This window comes from Lampris incognitus, chromosome 2 (genome assembly GCF_029633865.1).
Source record: "Lampris incognitus isolate fLamInc1 chromosome 2, fLamInc1.hap2, whole genome shotgun sequence".
Classification (NCBI taxonomy): Eukaryota; Metazoa; Chordata; class Actinopteri; order Lampriformes; family Lampridae; genus Lampris; species Lampris incognitus.
The window spans coordinates 148,539,313-148,562,040 of NC_079212.1; the positions used below are offsets into that span (position 1 = coordinate 148,539,313).

General features: G+C 42.5%; 1 protein-coding gene across 5 annotated transcripts in view; it reads right to left on the reverse strand.

Annotated features, from left to right (window-relative positions):
- The window catches only part of stab1 (stabilin 1), a 280,261-nt gene that overhangs the window by 123,128 nt on the left and 134,405 nt on the right, over positions 1-22,728 (reverse strand). For all 5 annotated transcript variants that reach the window (XM_056273194.1, XM_056273192.1, XM_056273193.1 and 2 more), the window contains 7 exons: positions 20,486-20,597; positions 20,288-20,365; positions 15,601-15,702; positions 9,621-9,725; positions 8,487-8,618; positions 7,394-7,522; positions 6,237-6,290 (listed from right to left, as the gene is read on the reverse strand). In XM_056273194.1, the coding sequence (XP_056129169.1) occupies positions 6,237-6,290; positions 7,394-7,522; positions 8,487-8,618; positions 9,621-9,725; positions 15,601-15,702; positions 20,288-20,365; positions 20,486-20,597 (712 nt within the window). The remainder of the gene's footprint in view (positions 1-6,236; positions 6,291-7,393; positions 7,523-8,486; positions 8,619-9,620; positions 9,726-15,600; positions 15,703-20,287; positions 20,366-20,485; positions 20,598-22,728) is intronic.

Consider the following 22,728-nt stretch of genomic DNA (forward strand, 5'->3'; position numbering starts at 1 on the left):
TGACCAACTCCCTCAACAACCCATCAATGAGAATATGGGAGTACCACCCAGTCGGAACGAGGTGCAGGATGCCATAAGGAAGATGAAGAACAACAAGGCCGCTGGACCTAAAGGCATCCCAGCAGAAATCCTGGAGGATGGTGGGCCAGTTGTCCTTAGTCACATCCATGCCCTGCTCCTCAAAAAATGGGAAAAGGAGGAAATCCCTGCACAACTTAGGGATGCCCTCACTGTCTCCATCTTTAAGAAGGGAGACGAGGCAGACTGCGGAAATTACTGTGGTATTTCCCTCCTATCCAACACTGGGAAAACTTTTGGCTAATAGACTCCTCCCCCTGTCAGAAAACATTCTCCTTGAGTCTCAGAGCGGATTTCGCCCAAATAGAGGTACCATGGACATGATTTTCATTGCTCGCCAACTACAAGAAAAATACCGGGAACAAAATCAACCACTATACATGGCCTTCATAGACCTCACCAAAGCCTTTGACTCTGTGAACCGTCAGGCTCTGTGGCTGGTTCTGGCAAAAATTGGCTGCCCGGACAAATACATCCAGATACTGAGACTACTGCATGACAATATGTCAGCCACAGTACTCAGTGGCAGTGGAGATTCAGGGTTCATACTGGAGTCAAGCAGGGCTGTGTCATTGCTCCTACCCTGTTCTCCATCTTCATTTATGCTATCCTCCATCTTATGAGTAAACACCTGCCACAAGGAGTCAGAATCATGTACAGAACCGACAGACAACTCCTGAACAACAACAGATTCAGGGCTAAAAGCAGAACCACCACCATATCCATCATGGAGCTGCAGTATGCTGACAACAATGCCGTCGTGGCCCATTCAGAAGAGGACCTACAGTGTATTCTGGATGCTTTTGACAAGGCATACAAGCAGCTTGGTCTGGCCCTTAACATAAAAAAGACCCAGATCCTCTACCAGCCACCACCCAACACAAATAACCCTGCTCCACCCCCAACTATCTCTGTTGACAAAACCAGACTGGAAAATGTGGGCCACTTTTCATATCTCGGAAGCCTCCTATCCTCCAAAGCTAACACTGATGAGGAAATACACCACTGCCTCAGTTGTGGCAGTGGGGTTTTCCCAAGACTGAGAAAAAGGGTCTTTGAAAACCGTGACCTCCAGGCCAGGATGAAAATTCTGGTCTACAGAGCGGTAGTGTTGCCCACCCTACTGTATGGCTCAGAATCCTGGACCACATACAGCAGGCACCTGAAGGCACTAGAGGCACATCATCAGAGGTGCCTCCGAAAAATCCTCAAGATCACCTGGGAAGATAGACGCACCAACAGCAGCATCCTGGAGGAGGCTAACATTCCCGCTATCACTGCCACCGTCGCCCAACACCAGCTCAGATGGACTGGCCACGTCATCTGTATGCCTGACTCTCGCCTTCCAAAACAAGTCCTATACTCCCAGCTTCTCACAGGACAACGTGCCCCGGGAGGTCAAAAGAAAAGGTATAAGGGTAACATCCAAGCGAACATCAAAAAATGCCACATAGACCCTAAGACCTGGGAGGACACAGCAAACTTGTCTGGGAAGGAGTTGCACTATATAATAATGATCTCCGCCGTGCTGCAGAAGACAAGCGCAAACTCAGAAAGGAGGGAGTTTCCACCAAAAAGGCCCAAACCAATTCCACGACTACCACCACCCACCCCTGCCCACATTGCACCAAAATATGTGGCTCCAGGATCGGCCTCTTCGCCTACCTGAAGACCCACAAGGACCAAGAAGGAGGACAGTCATACTCGACCCCGAGTGACCGCCGATGATGATGATGACTACCCAGCAAGCTGGTCAAATGCACCTAAACAAGAATTAAATAAAATCCAGCTTACCCAAAATAGAGCTGCGAGACTCGCTCTGTGTGGCTTAGTTAGAAACAGTGTTGAAAGAATGCATAAAGAACTGTCATGATGAGAGTCAGTGAGAGACCAGCTTGTAGCCTGATTCTGTTTATGAAAAACATTTATACACTATGCAAACCTACTTGTCTCTCTCAGCTGTTGCTGACTAGTGATGGTCACGACTATGGCACTAGACATGCCGGAAGGGGTCATTTCACCCTGCCTAAACCCAGAACTGATGTCTTAAAACAGACTGTAATGTACAGGGCAGCTACCTACTGGAACAGACTTCCACAACATGTGGTTTCAGTTACCAGTAGAGGTGATTCCAGAAGAGGCTGAGAGAAGATGTAATGCAGAAAGAGACCATTTTACATTAGGTCTATTTTTATGTCTGTTTTCTGTTATGAGTTATGTCTGCTTTATTTTAATTATTTTAATTCATATTTTTTTTCCTCATTTATGAGAATTGATTTTGTTTTTGTCTGATTGGGTATGATGGATAGAGAGAATTTTGTGTAGCGCTCAAAGCTGTTTGATAAGTTTAGTTTTGTGTGATGTTTCTGCTTATTGCTGTTGTATTGATATATGTTGTGTTTTTGCTTGTTGACTAGTAAATTCACTGTTGTACTGTTAGACCCCAGGAAGAATAGTCGCTGCTGAGGCAGTGATTAATGGGCATCTGAAATAAAGATAAAGATAACCTGCTAACATCTATTTCAGCATCTCTGACATATTCTCTGCACCTTATCACCTCTCATTTCTCCTGTATAAGTCAGTCCTTGTGTATATATGTGAAGATTGTTGTGTTGTAGTGTTGTTATTCTATGTTAAGTACACTGAGAGAGCCACCAAACCAGTCACTTTCCATGTGTGTGCAAACCTACATGGTTGATACATGATTGTGATTGTGATAGGTACGTAAAGCTCATGTGTTGCCAATCGAAGGCGGTGCTATGAAGTGTCTTCTCCACATGAACTGATGAAGGCCTACAGAGAACTGTCAGCTGATAGCACAGGAATGTAAGGGAAGCTCACTGCAGTGTAATTAGGTGTGAAGGAACGGTCCTGGAGGATTACGAGCTGGAAGATAAGGACGAGGGGAGACCTGACCTGTGAACTCTTAGCAAGTTCTGTTATCCATTAGGAAGACAGTCCAGCAATGAAGACGAGCTACTTGGACCAGGGAGGAACTCTGGGCACATACCACTGTAATCATCACAATAAGACCTGTGTGGGGTGCAAGGTATATAGGGAGTGTGCTCTGAGATCAGGCCACGCGCTTATCTACTGCTTATCTACTACTTATCTACTGCTTATCTACTACTTATCTACTACTTATCTACTACTCATCTACTGCTTATCTACTGCTTATCTCCTGCTTATCTACTACTTATCTACTGCTTATCTACTGCTTATCTACTACTTATCTACTACTCATCTACTACTTATCTACTGCTTATCTACTGCTTATCTACTGCTTATCTACTGCCTATCTACTACTTATCTACTGCTTATCTACTACTTATCTACTACTTATCTACTACTCATCTACTGCTTATCTACTACTTATCTCCTGCTTATCTACTACTCATCTACTGCTTATCTACTACTTATCTACTACTTATCTACTACTCATCTACTGCTTATCTACTACTTATCTCCTGCTTATCTACTACTTATCTACTACTTATCTACTACTCATCTACTACTTATCTACTACTCATCTACTGCTTATCTACTGCTTATCTCCTGCTTATCTACTGCTTATCTACTGCTTATCTACTACTTATCTCCTGCTTATCTACTGCCTATCTCCTGCTTATCTACTGCTTATCTACTACTTATCTACTGCTTATCTACTACTTATCTACTGCTTATCTACTACTTATCTACTGCTTATCTACTGCTTATCTACTACTTATCTCCTGCTTATCTACTGCTTATCTACTACTTATCTACTGCTTATCTACTACTTATCTACTGCTTATCTACTTCTTATCTACTACTTATCTCCTGCTTATCTACTACGTATCTACTACTTATCTCCTGCTTATCTACTGCTTATCTACTACTTATCTACTTCTTATCTACTACTTATCTCCTGCTTATCTCCTGCTTATCTACTGCTTATCTACTACTTATCTACTGCTTATCTACTGCTTATCTACTACTTATCTCCTGCTTATCTACTACTCATCTACTGCTTATCTACTTCTTATCTACTGCTTATCTACTAATCATCTACTGCTTATCTACTGCTTATCTACTGCTTATCTACTGCTTATCTACTACTTATCTACTACTCATCTACTGCTTATCTACTTCTTATCTACTGCTTATCTACTAATCATCTACTACTTATCTACTGCTTATCTACTGCTTATCTCCTGCTTATCTACTATTTATCTACTGCTTATCTACTGCTTATCTACTGCTCATCTACTGCTTATCTACTACTTATCTACTGCTTATCTACTGCTTATCTACTGCTTATCTACTACTCATCTACTGCTTATCTACTACTTATCTCCTGCTTATCTACTACTTATCTACTGCTTATCTACTGCTTATCTACTACTTATCTACTGCTTATCTCCTGCTTATCTACTGCTTATCTCCTGCTTATCTACTACTTATCTACTGCTTATCTACTACTCATCTACTGCTTATCTACTGCTTATCTACTTATCTACTGCTTATCTACTACTCATCTACTGCTTATCTACTGCTTATCTACTGCTTATCTCCTGCTTATCTCCTGCTTATCTACTGCTTATCTACTACTTATCTACTGCTTATCTACTGCTTATCTCCTGCTTATCTCCTGCTTATCTACTGCTTATCTACTGCTTATCTACTGCTTATCTACTACTCATCTACTGCTTATCTACTACTTATCTCCTGCTTATCTACTACTTATCTACTGCTTATCTACTGCTTATCTACTACTTATCTACTGCTTATCTCCTGCTTATCTACTGCTTATCTCCTGCTTATCTACTACTTATCTACTGCTTATCTACTACTCATATACTGCTTATCTACTGCTTATCTACTGCTTATCTACTACTCATCTACTGCTTATCTACTGCTTATCTACTGCTTATCTCCTGCTTATCTCCTGCTTATCTACTACTTATCTACTGCTTATCTACTGCTTATCTCCTGCTTATCTACTGCTTATGTACTGCTTATCTCCTGCTTATCTACTACTTATCTACTACTCATCTACTGCTTATCTACTGCTTATCTACTGCTTATCTCCTGCTTATCTCCTGCTTATCTACTGCTTATCTACTACTTATCTACTGCTTATCTACTACTTATCTACTGCTTATCTACTACTTATCTACTGCTTATCTACTGCTTATCTACTACTTATCTACTGCTTATCTCCTGCTTATCTACTGCTTATCTCCTGCTTATCTACTACTTATCTACTGCTTATCTACTACTCATATACTGCTTATCTACTGCTTATCTACTGCTTATCTACTACTCATCTACTGCTTATCTACTGCTTATCTACTGCTTATCTCCTGCTTATCTCCTGCTTATCTACTACTTATCTACTGCTTATCTACTGCTTATCTCCTGCTTATCTACTGCTTATGTACTGCTTATCTCCTGCTTATCTACTACTTATCTACTACTCATCTACTGCTTATCTACTGCTTATCTACTGCTTATCTCCTGCTTATCTCCTGCTTATCTACTGCTTATCTACTACTTATCTACTGCTTATCTACTACTTATCTACTGCTTATCTACTGCTTATCTACTACTTATCTACTGCTTATCTCCTGCTTATCTACTGCTTATCTCCTGCTTATCTACTACTTATCTACTGCTTATCTACTACTCATCTACTGCTTATCTACTGCTTATCTACTTATCTACTGCTTATCTACTACTCATCTACTGCTTATCTACTGCTTATCTACTGCTTATCTACTGCTTATCTCCTGCTTATCTCCTGCTTATCTACTGCTTATCTACTACTTATCTACTGCTTATCTACTGCTTATCTACTGCTTATCTCCTGCTTATCTCCTGCTTATCTACTGCTTATGTACTGCTTATCTCCTGCTTATCTACTACTCATCTACTGCTTATCTACTGCTTATCTACTGCTTATCTACTGCTTATCTCCTGCTTATCTCCTGCTTATCTACTACTTATCTACTGCTTATCTACTACTTATCTACTACTATCTCTCATTTGTGCGTCTGTTCATGAACATATTAAAGTGTGAAAATACTGTAGGAGACGTTTGTCTCGCTCCTCATTTAATGTCAGAGTGGAATTAAATCATTGCCACGACAGTGGATCAGGGGATCTGTCTTTCTTACTGGTTTGTAGTTGTATATGCATCGAGGTGGCCCATCACAGTCTGAACACCGTCCCTGTAGAGACAGAGAGAGAGACAGAGAGACAGATAGAGGGAGAGACATAGAGGGAGAGGGAGAGATACATAGAGAGAGACACATACAGAGTGAGAGAGAGTGAGACAGAGAGACAGACAGAGAAAGAGAGACAGAGACATAGAGAAAGCGAGAGAGAGAGACAATGAGAAAGAGAGGGACAGAGAGACATGGAGAAAGACAGAGACAGAGAAAGAGACAGAGAGAGACAGAATGAGAGAGAGCGGGAGAGCGGGAGAGAGGCATGGAGGAGAGAGACAGAGAAAGAGACAGAAAGAGAGAGAGAGAGACAATGAGAGAGAGAGGGAGAGAGACATATAGAAAGAGAGAGACAGAGAAAAGGAAAGAGAGGGACATATAGAAAGAGACAGAGACAAAAAGAGATAGAGAGCGATATAGAGAAAGAGAGACAGAATGAGAGAGAGAAACAAAGAGACAGAGAAAGAGAGTGTGAGAGAGGGAGAGAGAGACTAAATTGTGTTTCAAAGCATTTTTCAATGCATTTTGTTTCTGTACATGATCCACTGTACATTCAATCCATATCTCTGTCCATCTATCTATCTATCTATCTATCTGTCTGTCTATCCACCCATCTATCTGTCTGTCTGTCTGTCTGTCTATCTATCTATCTATCTATCTATCTATCTATCTATCTATCTATCTATCTATCTGTCTGTCTCTGTGTATCTATCTGTCTATCTATTCAATTCAATTCAATATTCAATGTCTATCTATCTATCTATCTATCTATCTATCTATCTATCTATCTATCTATCTATCTATCTATCTATCTATCTATCTATCTATCTAAATTAAAATTAAAATTTGCTCTTATTAGCATGACAAATGTACATTTGTATTGCAAAGCATTTTCACAAAAAGGACAATAAGACTGCACGAATACACAACACATATACATCAACACATGCAATAAAACAACTTGCACAGCTACGTCATGGCTATCTATCTATCTAATTGTCTGTCTATCGATCTATCTGTCGAGCTATCTATCTATCTATCTATCTATCTGTCTCTGTCTATCTTTCTGTCTGTCTGTCTGTCTGTCTGTCTGTCTGTATCCTTACGTTGATCTGCAGCGTTACTGGTTTGCTGCAGCGATTCTTCTGAACTTTGAGGACCTGGGGGAGGACTATGATAACTCCATTCTGCGTCTCAATGAAGCTCCCATCCAGAGGAACATCATTCACGGACGTCTGGAGGAGAGGAGAGGAGAAAGAAGACAGATCTTGATACGCTGGTAGAAAACCAGTCTGTAAACAGCCAGTTACCCAGCTCTGCTGAAAAACCTCCTGTAGAGGAAACTGATCAGAGCTGTGACTCCGCCCACTGCTGGCGGTGCAGTCAGCAGCAGCGCATCACTGAGGTGGAACTGACCATGATGGTGGATATAAAAGTCTACACATCCCTGTTAAGATGGTAGGGGTTTGTGACATAACAAAATGAAACCAAGATGAATCACGTCAGAACTTTTTCCACCTAAATATGAAATATGAAATTGCAACCTACAAAAATAAAGTGAAAACTACCAGAAACACTTGAGGGAAAAAAGGAAAATACAAAACTTACAATAACCTGGTTGCACAAGTTTCAGTTCACATCTCAACAACCTAATGCTTACTACAATGTGACATTACTTTCAAAAAAGTATTTCTTAATTTACCTAGCAACACATGACATGACAGAAAAAAATACTTCTTAATTTACCTAGCAACACGAGGTGACAGAAAAAAAATACCTCTTAATTTACCTAGCAACACATGAGGTGACAGACAAAAATACTTCTTAATTTACCTAGCAACACATCAGGTGACAGAGAAAGAGATTAGTTTACTGACTGAGATAACCGGGCTTAGCTTGGCCATTCTTCCTAACAGAATTTAATGTTAAGACATCAATGCAGCCACGCAGTTAAACAGGCTGAAACCCAAACCAAAGCAAGTTCTCACACCTGCAGGGGGCGCTCACAGACAAATATTTAACAAAGCCGATGCAACGAAAGCGCTGAACCACAGAAACCATAGTGAAAGAAGTGTCTCTATGAGAGTTCTTCTAGAGAACTTCGCCTCTGGTTTGACAAACTTACTTCAGATCTTGACGTTTTTTAAACCTGTGGGAGAACTGGTTGCTGTTCTTAAGGTGGACTACAGCAGATAGTACCTGGTTGTTTTCAAGGTGGAAATGGACCTGGTAATCACTGCCCAGCAGGGTGCTCTCCAGGGCATCGGCTGTCACATGACCAGGAAGGAGTATTTGATCCCGAATCACATGGTATTTAAACACATCAGGGTCCTGAAGAGACAGACGGGCAAATGAAGAAAGACTGTCAGTCAGTCTGCATATGAGAACAAATGAGCGGGATTTCCCTACTACCTAAAACCACCGTGGGCGGTCAACATGACGGCCGGTTTTTAAACTCTATATTCTGTCAACATAAATACCCAACTGAGATATTAATGCATTACAGACGTTAGTATGTCTGTTATGAAACTAACTGACACCAAAATTAACATTTTAACAGCTTTAATACTATTTTTAAACAATTTAAACTCCATGGTCAAACTTGAACAGTTTAAACTTCAGAGACACATGGTTCAACTTGAAAAGCAAAATTGAAAAAGTGAAAATATTACCTGAAAAACAAAACAGAAAACACATATTGCTAATCTAACAAACGTAACAAGGCCTATAAAATAACAGTATTTTTAAACAATTTAAAATGGCTGTTGTCCAGGGCCTGTAAATCCTGCAACGCGTCGGCGGTAGTCATGGTGCGTCTGTAGCAGCGTCTGTAACCAGACATGTTGGCCATAGTCACACATCAAGTTTAGACTATTTGTCTGCACTGGAGGGCGCTAGTGTGTTTCTAGGACGGAGCAACGAACTTCACGCAGGAAATGATGCGACAACACACGTCATAAATACTGACATGACGCACACCACCACACACACATTATGAGACGGTCATGTTGACCGCTCACGGTCGTTTTAGGTAGATCTGATCATAACTTTTTTGTGCAACTGATCTAAAACTTATTTTAATGCAAATATATGCAGTTTTAGGAGCATTGAGGGAGTGGCAGGTCTGTGTCTTTTTTCCACAAAGTTATTAAACTTTGAAAATCCAGAATGGTCACAATGACCATCTTGGTGGTTCTAGTTAAACTACCTGTTTGTCTTTCCGTCTGTCTGTCTTTCTTTCTGGCTATGCCTGTCTACCTTCCTGTCTTTCTGTTCAGGTCTCTGTCTCTGTATCTTAGACAGGGTTCAAACACTTGTCGGGTCAGGATGTACCAGGTGGGTAGAGTTGGTCTGGTTCAGGTGGCATCTGATGGCGTCATCTGTTGGCAGCAGAAGGGTGAAGTCAAACACACTCAGCTGCTCTGACAGATTGTACATCTGGGAAAGAAACACACACACACACACACACACACACACACACACACACACACACACACACACACACACACACAGTGGTGAATTGGCAGGGGATTAAATTGTGAGAAAAGGTTCAACTCCTCTGATATGTGTCCTCTGTCCTACTAAGAAACAGCTGACGGGACTTCCGGCCTGGATGTAGGACAGAGTAGACGTGCGTAGAGTCACTCCCGAACAAATAACTTCTTTTACTTAGAAAAACACCATTTCTTGTTTTATTTTACCCCACACTTGTCTAATGCAATTGCCACACAAACTACTATGGACCTATGGGGAAAAAACAACTGAAGAAGTCAATTCCTGAGATTCCAAGCGCTACAGGTCTCAGAAGGTTTGGGAAACATGGCCGCCGATATGCAACCTGTTTCAGCCTCCCTTCTGATATCCGAACTCACCAAGCTCAGAGCAAGCCTCTCAGCTGAACCGACAACTGCTCTGTCTCCAGTTCAAGCTTCACTTGATGCAATCTGTCTTACTCCAGACAACCACGGCCTTACAGACCACAGTGACAGGAAACAATGGCGGCAGCTCTCTCTGAGCTAGCAGCTAAAACGCTTAAGGCTAAAGTGGATGACTTGGAGAATCGCTCTCAGAGTCAAAACATCTGTATTGTTGGTGTGCCTGAAAGTGCCGGACCAACATCCATTAAGTTTGTTTCCGAGCTCCTGATAGAAGTGATGGGTGATGACATTTTCTTTTCTTTTTTTTTTGGAATTTTCCGCCTTTATTGGATAGTGATAGCAGAGAGAGAGACAAGAAAGGCAGGGGAGAGAGACAGGGGATGATATGCAGCAAAGGGCCCGGGTCGAATTCGAACCCAGGTCGCTGCAGTAAAAACTCAGCCTTATGTGGTACCACTCTACCAGGTGAGCCACCAGGGTGCCCCCAACGATAGCATTTTCGAAAAGACCCCGGAGTGAGACAGAGCACACAGGTCTCTGCACCCAACCTGCACCGGGCAAGCGGCTTAGGGTGATAATAGTCCACTTCCATCGATTCCAGGATAAGGAACGAGTAATGCGATGGGCGAGAGAGAAGAGTCAGGCGCTCTACCGGGGCAAGAAAAAAAAAATTCAACGACTTAAGTGCTAATATCACAAAGAAGCGGGCCACGTTCAATGGCGTGAAGTCGTCCCTTTATAAGAAAGCCGTCAAGTTCACTATGCAACATCCAGCTGTCCTCCGTGTAGTTTTTGAGGGCAAAACAATCAGCTTTGACACTCCAGCAAGGGCTGAGGAATCCTACTCAAGGAACACAGACTCAACCTGAACTGATCAGACAAACTGAACGCCAGTCACTAAGCTCTGAGAACATCTGGATAGAATGGACTGTGCTGAACTGTAACTGGCCATTCATCTGATCTGGACTGATCCTATGTATGGGTTTTATGTTTACATTTTCTCCAGTGAGCTGTATGCTGTTGTTTAAAGCTCAAAGTTTAGCCAGCTGGCTGTATTTAGCCAGAAAGGCTAGCCTATGCTAGACATTAAACACCCAGGCCCTTGTGAAAAAGGCCCAACAACGCCTGCATTTCCTGAGGAGGCTGAGGAGCGCCCGTCTATCCCCCAAAATTCTCACCAACTTCTACCACTGCACCATAGAGAGCATCCTGACCAACTGCATCTCAGTGTGGTACGGTAACTGCACCTCAGTAGACCAGAAAGCTCTGCAGCGGGTCGTCAAGGCAGCCCAGCATATCACCGGTACCCAGCTCCCAGTCATACAAGACATTTATCACAAACGCTGCCTTCGAAGGGGTCTGAGCATCAGCAGAGATCCCACCCACCCAAACCATGGACTGTTCTCCCCCCTGCCCTCTGGGAGGCGCTACAGGAGCCTCAGAGCCCGCACTACCAGGCTCAAAAACAGCCTCTTTCCACAAGCTGTTGCCCACCTGAACCTGGCCACCCACTGAATGTCTGTAGATATTTTTAAATATTTTGTACTCCACCTCTCTTTTAACTTATTTTAGCTTTTGATCTTCATGTGTGTATATCTTATACTATGTTTGCTGTGTTTGTCTGTGTCTGTCTTGCAGTTTGGTGAAGCCACAGCCCTCATTTCATTTTTAACATGTGCCTGCACATTGTTTTTAATGACAATAAATTGAATTGAACTGAACAAAGCTGACAATGCCAGTAATATTATTTTCCAGTCGTTACCTCATTAGATACAGAAAAGGTATTCGACAGGGTGGAATGGGGATATTTATTTGCTGTCTTGAAACATTTTGGTTTTAGGGAAAAATTCGGTAACACTTTAGTATGGGGAACATAAAAAAACTTAATTACTAGTGAATTAGTAATGATCAAGATGTCACTTTAGTATGGGGAACATATTCTAAGTAACAAAAACTTAATTTAGAGTAATGTAACACTATGAACACTTGTAGTTGTGTGTGTTGTTATGTAAGAACAGACCATATTCATTAAGTGTTAGTAAGGGAGAATAACTCTTCTTGTGGTACTACCACCTTATAAAGGCCATACTAAGCAAAGCATATTGAGATGGTACTACTAATAAGCCATAATTCTGAGGTTATAGAGGGAAAACTCATAGTTAATGGCTTGCTGGTTGTATAATAAGGCCATGCAGAATAAGGCATTAATAAGTACTTAATAATGACCAATTAAGAGCCAATATGTTGCTAATTTGCATGCTAATAAGCACCTAATTAATGGTGACTATGTTCCCCATACTAAAGTGTTACCTCAGTGGTCCTTCTTCTCTATTCCTCTCCACAGGCTTGTGTCTGTACCAATAATCTACATTCTCCATACTTCCCCCTCTCACGAGGAACTCATTAAGGCTGCCCCCTATTGCCTCTTTTATTTGCTATAGCCACTGAACCTCTCTCCATACCTCTAAAAGCATCCCCATTGATTCGATGTTGGGGTACTGAACATCGTTTATCCTTATATGTGGATGATCTATTATATGTCACTGACCCTGTTGCCTGTGTACCAGAAATATTAGATGTATTGAAAAACGTTGGCGCTTCTTCCAGATATAAATCAAATTTCACAAAGAGCGAGTGTTTTCCGGTTAACCACTCTGCATTAATGATCAACCAAGGTGAACTACCTTTTCATTTTTCTAAAACTAGTTTTAAAAATTATTAAGTTCCATTAAATCTCTACACAGAGAGGATTTTACAACCCTCGTGGAAAAAAGGAGATTGGACCTTCAGAGATGTAAGGTCATTCCTTTATCTTTAACTGACAAAGTTCAATGTGTGAGAATTAATGTTTTGCTTCGACTTCTTTATGTGTTTTTCTCTTTTTTTGCCCAAATCTTTTTTCCTCTCAGTTGACAGCTTGATCTCAACCTTTATATGGAGGAGCCACGTTCCATGCATAAATAAAACTCTGCTTTAGAGAAATAGGTCAAAAGGGGGCTTAGCTCTTCCAAACTTTTATGTTTTATTATTGGGTAGCAAACATCCAAAAGATAATTTTTTGGCTACATCATCCAGACGGACTGGTGCCATATGGAGGCTGACTCCTGTTCGTCTCCTTTTCAAGCTCTTGTTTATGCCCCCTTACCGTCATTCCCCTCCCGACATACCTCTAGCCCCATTGTCACATCCACACTTAAAATTTGGATGCAATTCCATCAGCATTTTAAATTAAAAAATTTCTCCCTGCTGGGGTCTATTTGTAATAATTATGTATTCCTCCCTGCAAAGCTGGAGGCTATTTTTGGGCAGTGAAAGGGGACTCAAATATGTTAGTGACCTTTGTATTGATGGTACCTTTGCTAGCTTTGAGACCCTATCTGCTAAATTTAATCTGCCTGGCTCAGACCTTTTTCAATATTTAACCAAAATATGGAGGGGCAATCATTTCCATTGTATTTGTATGTTTTTTTTTGCACATGCAATGTTCCTTCCAATAAAATGTTATTGAAAAAGAAAAAGCTCTTGCTGCTTTGCTTTGTGATTTGCTCTACAAATAAAGTTTGACTGATTTGTTAAAAAACAACAACAAAGAAACCGCTAACAACGAAAAGAGGAAGAAAGTTGAATAAATCAAATCATAAAGTAAAATTAGAAAATTTGCTGGGGTCAGGAACTAGTCCAGAATGCAGACCAGACGGATCAGAGGCTCATTCTGGAAGGTTGAGACACGAGTTGAGATCGGCGAGATGTGATAAAGTCCTACACCTCCTTTTATAGAGTCCTACGTCTCTTTTTATAGAGTCCTACGTCTTTTTACAGTCCTACACCTCTCTTTATAGTCCTACACCTCTTTTTATAGTCCTACATCTCCTTTTATAGTCCTACACCTCTTTTTATAGAGTCCTACACCTCTTTTTATAGTCCTACGGCTCTTTTTATAGACCTACACCTCTTTTATAGTCCCACACCTCTTTTTTTAGAATCCTACACCTGTCTTTATAGAGTCCTACATCTCTTTTTATAGTCCTACACCCCTTTTATAGTCCTACACCTCTTTTTATAGAGTCCTACATGTCTTTTTATAGAGTCCACACCTCTTTTTATAGTCCTACACCTCTTTATAGAGTCCTACACCTCTCTTTAGAGTCCTACATCTCTTTTTATAGTCGTACACCTCTTTTTAGAGAGTCCTACACCTCTTTTTATAGAGTCCTACACCTTTTTTTGTTGTGCTTCACACTGAAATCACAGTTACAAGCTGTGCATGCTCTTCACAAAGCTCACTCATGCAAATAACAAATAAATCAGTTCCATCCACATGCCTCATCTTGATGTGTTGATATCAGTTGTCCCGAGACACACTGAAGGTAAGTTAGACAGGGAGATAGACAGACCCACTGAAGGTAAGTTGGACAGGGAGAGATAGACAGACACACCGAAGGTATAAGTTAGACAGGGAGATAGACAGACCCACTGAAGGCAAGTTAGACAGGGAGGTATAAGTTGGACAGGGAGAGATAGACAGACACACTGAAGGTATAAGTTGGACAGGGAGGTATAAGTTGGACAGGGAGAGATAGACAGACACACTGAAGGTATAAGTTAGACAGGGAGATAGACAGACCCACTGAAGGTAAGTTAGACAGGGAGATAGACAGACCCACTGAAGGCAAGTTAGACAGGGAGGTATAAGTTGGACAGGGAGAGATAGACACACACTGAAGGTAAGTTAGACAGGGAGGTATAAGTTGGACAGGGAGAGATAGACAGACACACTGAAGGTATAAGTTGGACAGGGAGAGATAGACAGACCCACTGAAGGTATAAGTTAGACAGGGAGATAGACAGACCCACTGAAGGCAAGTTAGACAGGGAGGTATAAGTTGGACAGGGAGAGATAGACAGACCCACTGAAGGTATAAGTTGGACAGGGAGAGATAGACAGACCCACTGAAGGTATAAGTTAGACAGGGAGATAGACAGACCCACTGAAGGCAAGTTAGACAGGGAGGTATAAGTTGGACAGGGAGAGATAGACAGACCCACTGAAGGTAAGTTAGACAGGGAGGTATAAGTTGGACAGGGCGAGATAGACAGACACACTGAAGGTATAAGTTGGACAGGGAGAGATAGGCAGACACACTGAAGGTATAAGTTGGACAGGGAGAGATAGACAGACACACTGAAGGTATAAGTTGGACAGGGAGAGATAGACAGACACACTGAAGGTATAAGTTGGACAGGGAGAGATAGACAGACCCACTGAAGGTAAGTTAGACAGGGAGATAGACAGACCCACTGAAGGTAAGTTAGACAGGGAGATAGACAGACCCACTGAAGGTATAAGTTAGACAGGGAGATAGACAGACCCACTGAAGGTAAGTTAGACAGGGAGGTATAGGTTCGACAGGGAGAGATAGCCAGATGGATCTTACCAGTGCATATTGGTTGAAAAGAGTGAAGTTTGACGTGTTGTTCAAAAATGTCATCAGTGTCGGGGGGTCAGGGGGGAGGTCTGAGATGGGCGGGGCTAGAACCTGTATCCCAAAATAAAGACAGACAGACAGACAGACAGACAGATAAACAGACAGACAGATGAAGTAAGAGTTGAACAGAGAACTACAGACATGGACCTGGCTGAAGGGTCAGTGTGACCCTCAGTAGGACTCAGCTCAGCGGCATGGATGACAATCAGTTTCTTCCGGCAGATTAAACATCATGTGTGGACTCGAGCTGCGTGGCTTTGTTCTCTGTGGTTAAGTCTTCTGCCTTCTGACCAGTTATGTGAACAAACGAGGGCGTCGTTCCAGTTAAATGTCTTCAATAGTTTGTTTTCATACTCGAAATCCCACAACTCCATATGACACAAACATGTGACTGAACACAGAGGAAGTGGTGACATGCAGATCACATTTCTGCAGTACAGAGTGAGCTGCCAAACTGACCACCATTTAAAACATTCAATCAAATCAAATAAGACAGATCACTGGACAGTCACTGGACAACCAAGATTCTGCTTCCTGAACACGTTTGGGTGTATTTAATGGATTTTGGGCTGCTGATCACAAATATCACCTTAAAATGTTCCTATCCCATACCGTTTTGTAGATACAACCTATTTTCATTATTTCCCATCATATTTTAAGTCGACTAGTGTGTTGCCCACAAAGCGAGCTGTGTTGGTCAGTGCCAGCATGCCTGGGCAGCACTCAGTGCAGATGCTGTGTTAGGCAGCCTGGGCATGCTGGGTCAGGATAGATGCTGGCAGACAGGCTATAAAAGCTGCTCACATGTACACATGCTGTTTGGACGCATGTTGGTGCACATGTTCTTCAGGCAGTAGCATAGTGAGTATTCCTAACAACAGGATTTACTGTCTTCAGGAAGATTTAATACAGAGAAATGTCTCATCAGTGCTGCAGCAGCTGCAGTACATCCTGTTACATCTGTGGTGAGGACACGCTTAAGACTCAAACACGCACCATGACTGCACTTATTAAGAAAGCCTGTGAGCTCTACTTCTGATGCAACATTGGTGACCAAGAGAAACCCTGGGCTCCTCACATCTGTTGTGCAACATGTGCAGGAAACCTGAGAGCTTGGCTCAGAGGTACTCGGGAGTCAATGCCATTTGCAGTCCCAATGATATGGGGAGAACAGAAGGATCATGTGATGGATTGTTACTTCTGTCTGACCAATGCATCTGGCTTCTCTACTAACAATAAGACCTCTACTGAATACCCCAACCTGCCTTCAGCCATGAGACCAGTGCCACACGATGACAGTTTGCCAGTACTGAAACCACCAGAGACATGGAGCCTAGATGAGGCAGATGAAGATGCCACAATGCATGAACCAGATGTGGAAAACGACACTGACCCAGATGTTGAACCCTTTATGCCTGGTTATCCTCATCTGATAACACAGCCAGGATTAAACGACCTGGTCAGGGACTTGGATTTGTCAAAAGCTGAAGCAGAAGTACTTGGTTCAACATTGCAAGGATGGGGCTTGCTGTCACCAGGTACAAACATTTCTGTCTTTCAGAACCATCAAGAACATTTGACAAACTTCTTTACGCAGGTTGACAACCTGTTTCTGCACTGACATTGATGGATTGTTCATGGCTTTGGGTTGTGTGCATGACCCACAACAATGGCGTTTTTTTCCCATCCATCCATTATCCAAACTGCTTATTTTGCTCTCAGGGTCATGGGGATGCTGGAGCCTATTCCAGCAGTCACTGGGCGGCAGGCGGGGAGACACCCTGGACAGGCCACCATGCCATCACAGGGCCGACACACACACACACACACACACACATTCATACCTAGGGGAAATTTAGTATGGTGATTCACCTGACCTACATGTCTTTGGACTGTGGGAGGAAACCCACGCAGACACGGGGAGAACATGCAAATTCCACACAGAGGATGATCCGGGACGACCCCCAAGGCTGGACTACCCCGGGGCTCGAACCCAGGACCTTCTTGCTGTGAGGTGACCATACTAAGCACTGTGCTGCTGTGCTGCCATCTTAAATTCAATAAAGGTCATTTTAATATTTCTCCATATATTCCTACGTGATACAGCAATTCTGAAATTCAGCTTGACACTGTCCATCAAAATCTCTAACTTGTTTTTCAGGAAGCAAAACATTTGAAAAAAATGTGTTGCCCAGTTATCTCCAGATAAACCTGTGGTGAAAGGTGCAGGGTTTTATTCTCTCTCTCTCTCTCTCTCTCTCTCTCTCTCTCTCTCTCTCTCTCTCTCTCTCTCTCTCTCTCTCTCTCTCTCTCAGAAAGTGGACTCAGTTCATCTGGACACAATAATGTTTATTGAGAGAAATGTCACCATCATCTGACTCACCTCTTCAGTCTCACCTGACAGCAGGTATCCCACCCTTATAAACAATACAGTGGACCCCATCCAATTCCATTTCCAAACTGTACTCTGCTCTATCCCATGCTTAAAAGAATAATACTTTGTTCATTAAAGAAAAATGGGAAAGGGAAGCAGGGGTTGAGCTATCCGAGGAGGCCTGGGGGAACATTTGGTCTTTCCAATGGTCAAAAACTAGCTCTATGGATTGGAGAGAACATTGTTGGAAAAATATCATTAGATATTTTAAGACACCACATCAGGAGAAATATAAAGGTGCTAATATGCCATGTTGGAGACAATGTGGCTCGACCATGGCCAACCATTACCATATTTTTTGGGATTGCCCCAAACTGAATGTAGTTTGGAAGGGAATCCAGGCTTCATTGGGTGGTGTCTTTGACACTCAAATACCTATGAGTTTTGAAGCCCTTTATCTAGGTCATATTTCCTTTCTGGAGCATAGGAGGGATATAAAGCTGCTGCAAATACTCTTGGTGGCAAGCAAAACATCGATCACTAGGAGATGGTTAAGCCCGATTTTACCCACAAACGATGATTGGATTGGAATTATCTTAGAAATATTTAGAATGGAGAAACTGACCTATCTCCTAAGAACACAACAAGATACATTTTATCAAATTAGGAGCAATTGGATAAAATTCATAGCCCCAACGAGAGCAGACTTTATATGATCTCACTGGCTTTATAGTTTTGTAACCTTTTTGAGAATACATTTTTGATTACTCTTACTATTTCAATGGCAGTGGCAGTGGGTAGCCCCCTTTGGTTCCTGTAAATAGTTCTTTTTTTGTGTTTGTTTTTGTTGAATTGTATCAGAGTGGATTATAATTGTGTGTGCAAATTATGCATAAGAGTATCTCTGAAGGCTATTTCCTATAGGCACTTGTGCTATTATTGTATATCCTACTGAGTGTAATGTGAGTAGTTTGGTTAGGTTCTATTAACATTATGGGAAATCTAACTCACTCCTAGTTGGAAGATCAGGAACTGAAACAAAGGATGACGAACACACACTCGAACTCTTCTGCCTTGATCCTGAGGATGCACTATTATGGACTCTTTATACAGAAAATGGAAAGGGAATTAATTATTTGTTGATGTCTTTGTTCTGTTATATTTATGTGCCGTTCCCAAATAAAGATACAATTTAAAAAAAATAAACAGTAGTGACTGCAGGTGTCCCACCCTTATAAACAATACAGTGTATTGTTCATAAGGGTGGGGGTACCTGCAGTCACTGTATTGTTTATAAGGGTGGGACACCTGCAGTCATTGTGTTGTTTATAAGGGTGGGACACCTGCAGTCACTGTATTGTTTATAAGGGTGGGGACACCTGCAGTCACTGTATTGTTTATAAGGGTGGGACACCTGCAGTCACTGTATTGTTTATAAGGGTGGGACACCTGCAGTCACTGTATTGTTTATAAGGGTGGGGACACCTGCAGTCACTGTATTGTTTATAAGGGTGGGGTACCTGCAGTCACTGTACTGTTTAGAAGGGTGGGGACGCCTGCAGTCACTGTACTGTTTATAAGGGTGGGGACACCTGCAGTCACTGTACTGTTTAGAAGGGTGGGGATGCCTGCAGTCACTGTATTGTTTATAAGGGTGGGGACACCTGCAGTCAGGTGAGACTGAAGAGGACACTTAGATGATGATGAAACGTTTCTCTCAGTAATCGTTGTGTCCAGATGAACTGATTCAACCTTCTGTGATTTTCTTACCTGGATTATTGAGCATGTATTTTGATTTTTGATTTTGAGAAACTTTGATCCCCATGGGGAAATTATGCTCTGCATGTAACTCATCCTAGCTGTGTAGCTAGGAGCAGTGGGCAGCTGCCGTGCAGCACCCGGGGACCAACTCCAGTTCTTCTTGCCATGCCTCAGTCAGGGGCACAGATAAAAGTATTAACCCTAACATGCATGTCTTTTTAATGGTGGGGGAAACTGGAGCACCCGGAGAAAACCCACTGCAGACACCGGGAGCACAAGCACACGCCACACAGAAGACAACCTGGGATGACCCCCAAGGTTGGACAACCTCGGGATTCGAACCGAGGACCTTCTTCCTGTGAGGTAACAGCACTAACTACTGCACAACTATGCCGTCCAATCATCAAGTCTCTCCCTCTCTCTCTTTCGCTCTCTTGTCTCTCTCGCTCTCAAAAAATCACGTCAGGGCCGCTCATTAAAAAAAGTATATAAACTTTGAACCTTGTCTATGATGTGGATGGAGCCATGGAGAGCAGGGAGGTTTGGAGTCAAGATGGAGGCATTTCCAATGAGAAGAACCTGAAAGAAAAATATATCATTTTATGTCTCTTCTCTGTCTCTTTTTTATCATCATCATCATCATTATCATCAGTCTCTATCTAAATAACAACATGAAGGATAGGAATTGTAGTCCTTTACCCCGCTTGCATTGGTGATCTGCCACTGGGTGGGCGGGCTGAGAGACATTAGACTGCTGCCAACCAGCTCATCCAGGTCTTCTATGGAGTAAATCCCCAACACGAAGTGAGCTCTGCAGACAGGAAGGACAACAGGAAGTAGACAAAAAGGAAGAAGAATTGCCCCACAGCTGCCCCATTACATGCTAGGTAGTTTGGTTTCATATTATCCATAAGGGAACTCTCCTAACTAGGTGTGAGTATAGGCATTATTCACAAAACTCAAACGACGCCATATTGTCGATATGTCTAATCCCATAAATGATCTGATTCAGGAGTTCAGGTATTTCCTGTTGATCCCACAATCCACAGACCTTTGCTCAGGATCTCTCCCTTTATGTCTCCAGATGCCTGTCATGCTGTAAAAACTAATCCAGGTTTTGAATAATTCATGTATAACAACATGTATGACACAGCCACCATGGCCTATTATAGCTAAATTGTATTCAAAAATCCTTTCAGGGACTAGCTAGCTGCCTGTCACACAAGCCGTCAGATTGTCAGTTATGTTTGTCAATGTATCCCTTTTGTGAATCACACATACATAGAAACAAAATGTGTTGAATATACCGATGATTCAGACACGGTTGTTCCAGGTCCACATTTTACAATTCATCACTGCAACCTTTTATTGAGGAGTCTTTAAGGGTCAGCTCATGGGGTCTCCAGCACATGTAAATTCTGAGATTGAATGTACCCATGTTATCACTTCTCATGTATGGCGTAGAGAACGAGAGCTAATAGATGTTTCAGGTCAATAAGGGGGAAAATAACTGAAGGATAATTTCCTCATAGAGCCAACGATCAGAGAGGAGAACCTTTTCCATATCAGTGGCTTGGTGAGGTGATATTCCACAGTTTAGTAATCATTCCAATCTTTAGAGGAAGTATTCCCAGAATCTTAGTGTGGCTTCTGCCCATCCAGAGGGTACAAGCAGACATGACATTTACAGCATGCCAACTCCAGGAAAAATACCGTGAACAAAGGCAGCCATTTTACATGGCTTTCATAGACCTGACAAAGGCCTTTGACTCAGTAAACCACCAGGCTCTGTGGAACATACTACCACAATATGGCTAACCTGACAAATGCATCAGAATACTGAGGCTTCTACATGACGGCATGTCAGTCACAGTGCTCAGCAACAGCAGTTCTGAGTCAGAGCCCTTCACTGTGGAAACAGGGGTCAAACAGGGATGCATTATTGCACCCACCCTGTTTGCTATCTTTATTGTTGCTATACTCCACCTCATTGGCAAAGAGCTGCCACAGGGATCCCATACCTACAGAACTGATGGCAGGCTCTTCAACCTTAATAGATTCAAGGCCAAGCACAAAGTCTGCACCACCACCATCGTGGAGCTTCAGTATGCAGATGACAACGCCATCGCAGCACACTCTGCAGAAGACCTCCAGGACATTCTGAATGCCTTTGCCAAGGCATACAGAGCCCTGGGTCTAACATTAAACATCAAGAAGACCCAGGTCCTATATCAACCTCCACCCAACCAAACATCTACCCAGCCCACCATAAAAGTGGAAAACAAAATTATTGAAAACTTTGATCACTTCCCCTATCTAGGAAGCCTTCATTCCTCAAAAGCTGACATCGACTCTGAGGTCCACCATCGCCTGAGTTGTACCAGTGGCGCTTACACCAGACTGAAGGAAAGAGTCTTTGAAGACAAAGGCCTACAGGCCCAAACAAAACTCCTGGTCTACAGAGTTGTTGTTCTCCCCACCCTGCTGTATGGAGCAGAGTCATGGACCACCTACAGCAGGCACCTGAAAGCCCTGGAACAATACCACCAAAGGTCCTTACGAAAAATCCCAAGGATCAGCTGGGAGAACAGATGCACCAACATCAGCATTCTGGAAGAAGCCAACATGACTAGCATCACCACCACAATAATGCAGCACCAACTCCGATGGACAGGCCATGTCATCTGCATGTCCCACACACATCTCCCCAGACAGATCCTGTACTCCCAGATGAAGGAAGGTCAATGAGCTCCCAGCGGACAAAACATTTTGAGGGCAACATCAAGACCAGTCTGAAGATTTTCAACATCACCTCGAGCAACTGGGAACACATTATACTGGATAGGCACTCCTGGACTGGAAGAAATTTGTGCAGGAAGGAGCTGCACGTCATGAAATGGAACTCCACTATAAGAGAAAGAGGCTCAACCACCACCACCAAG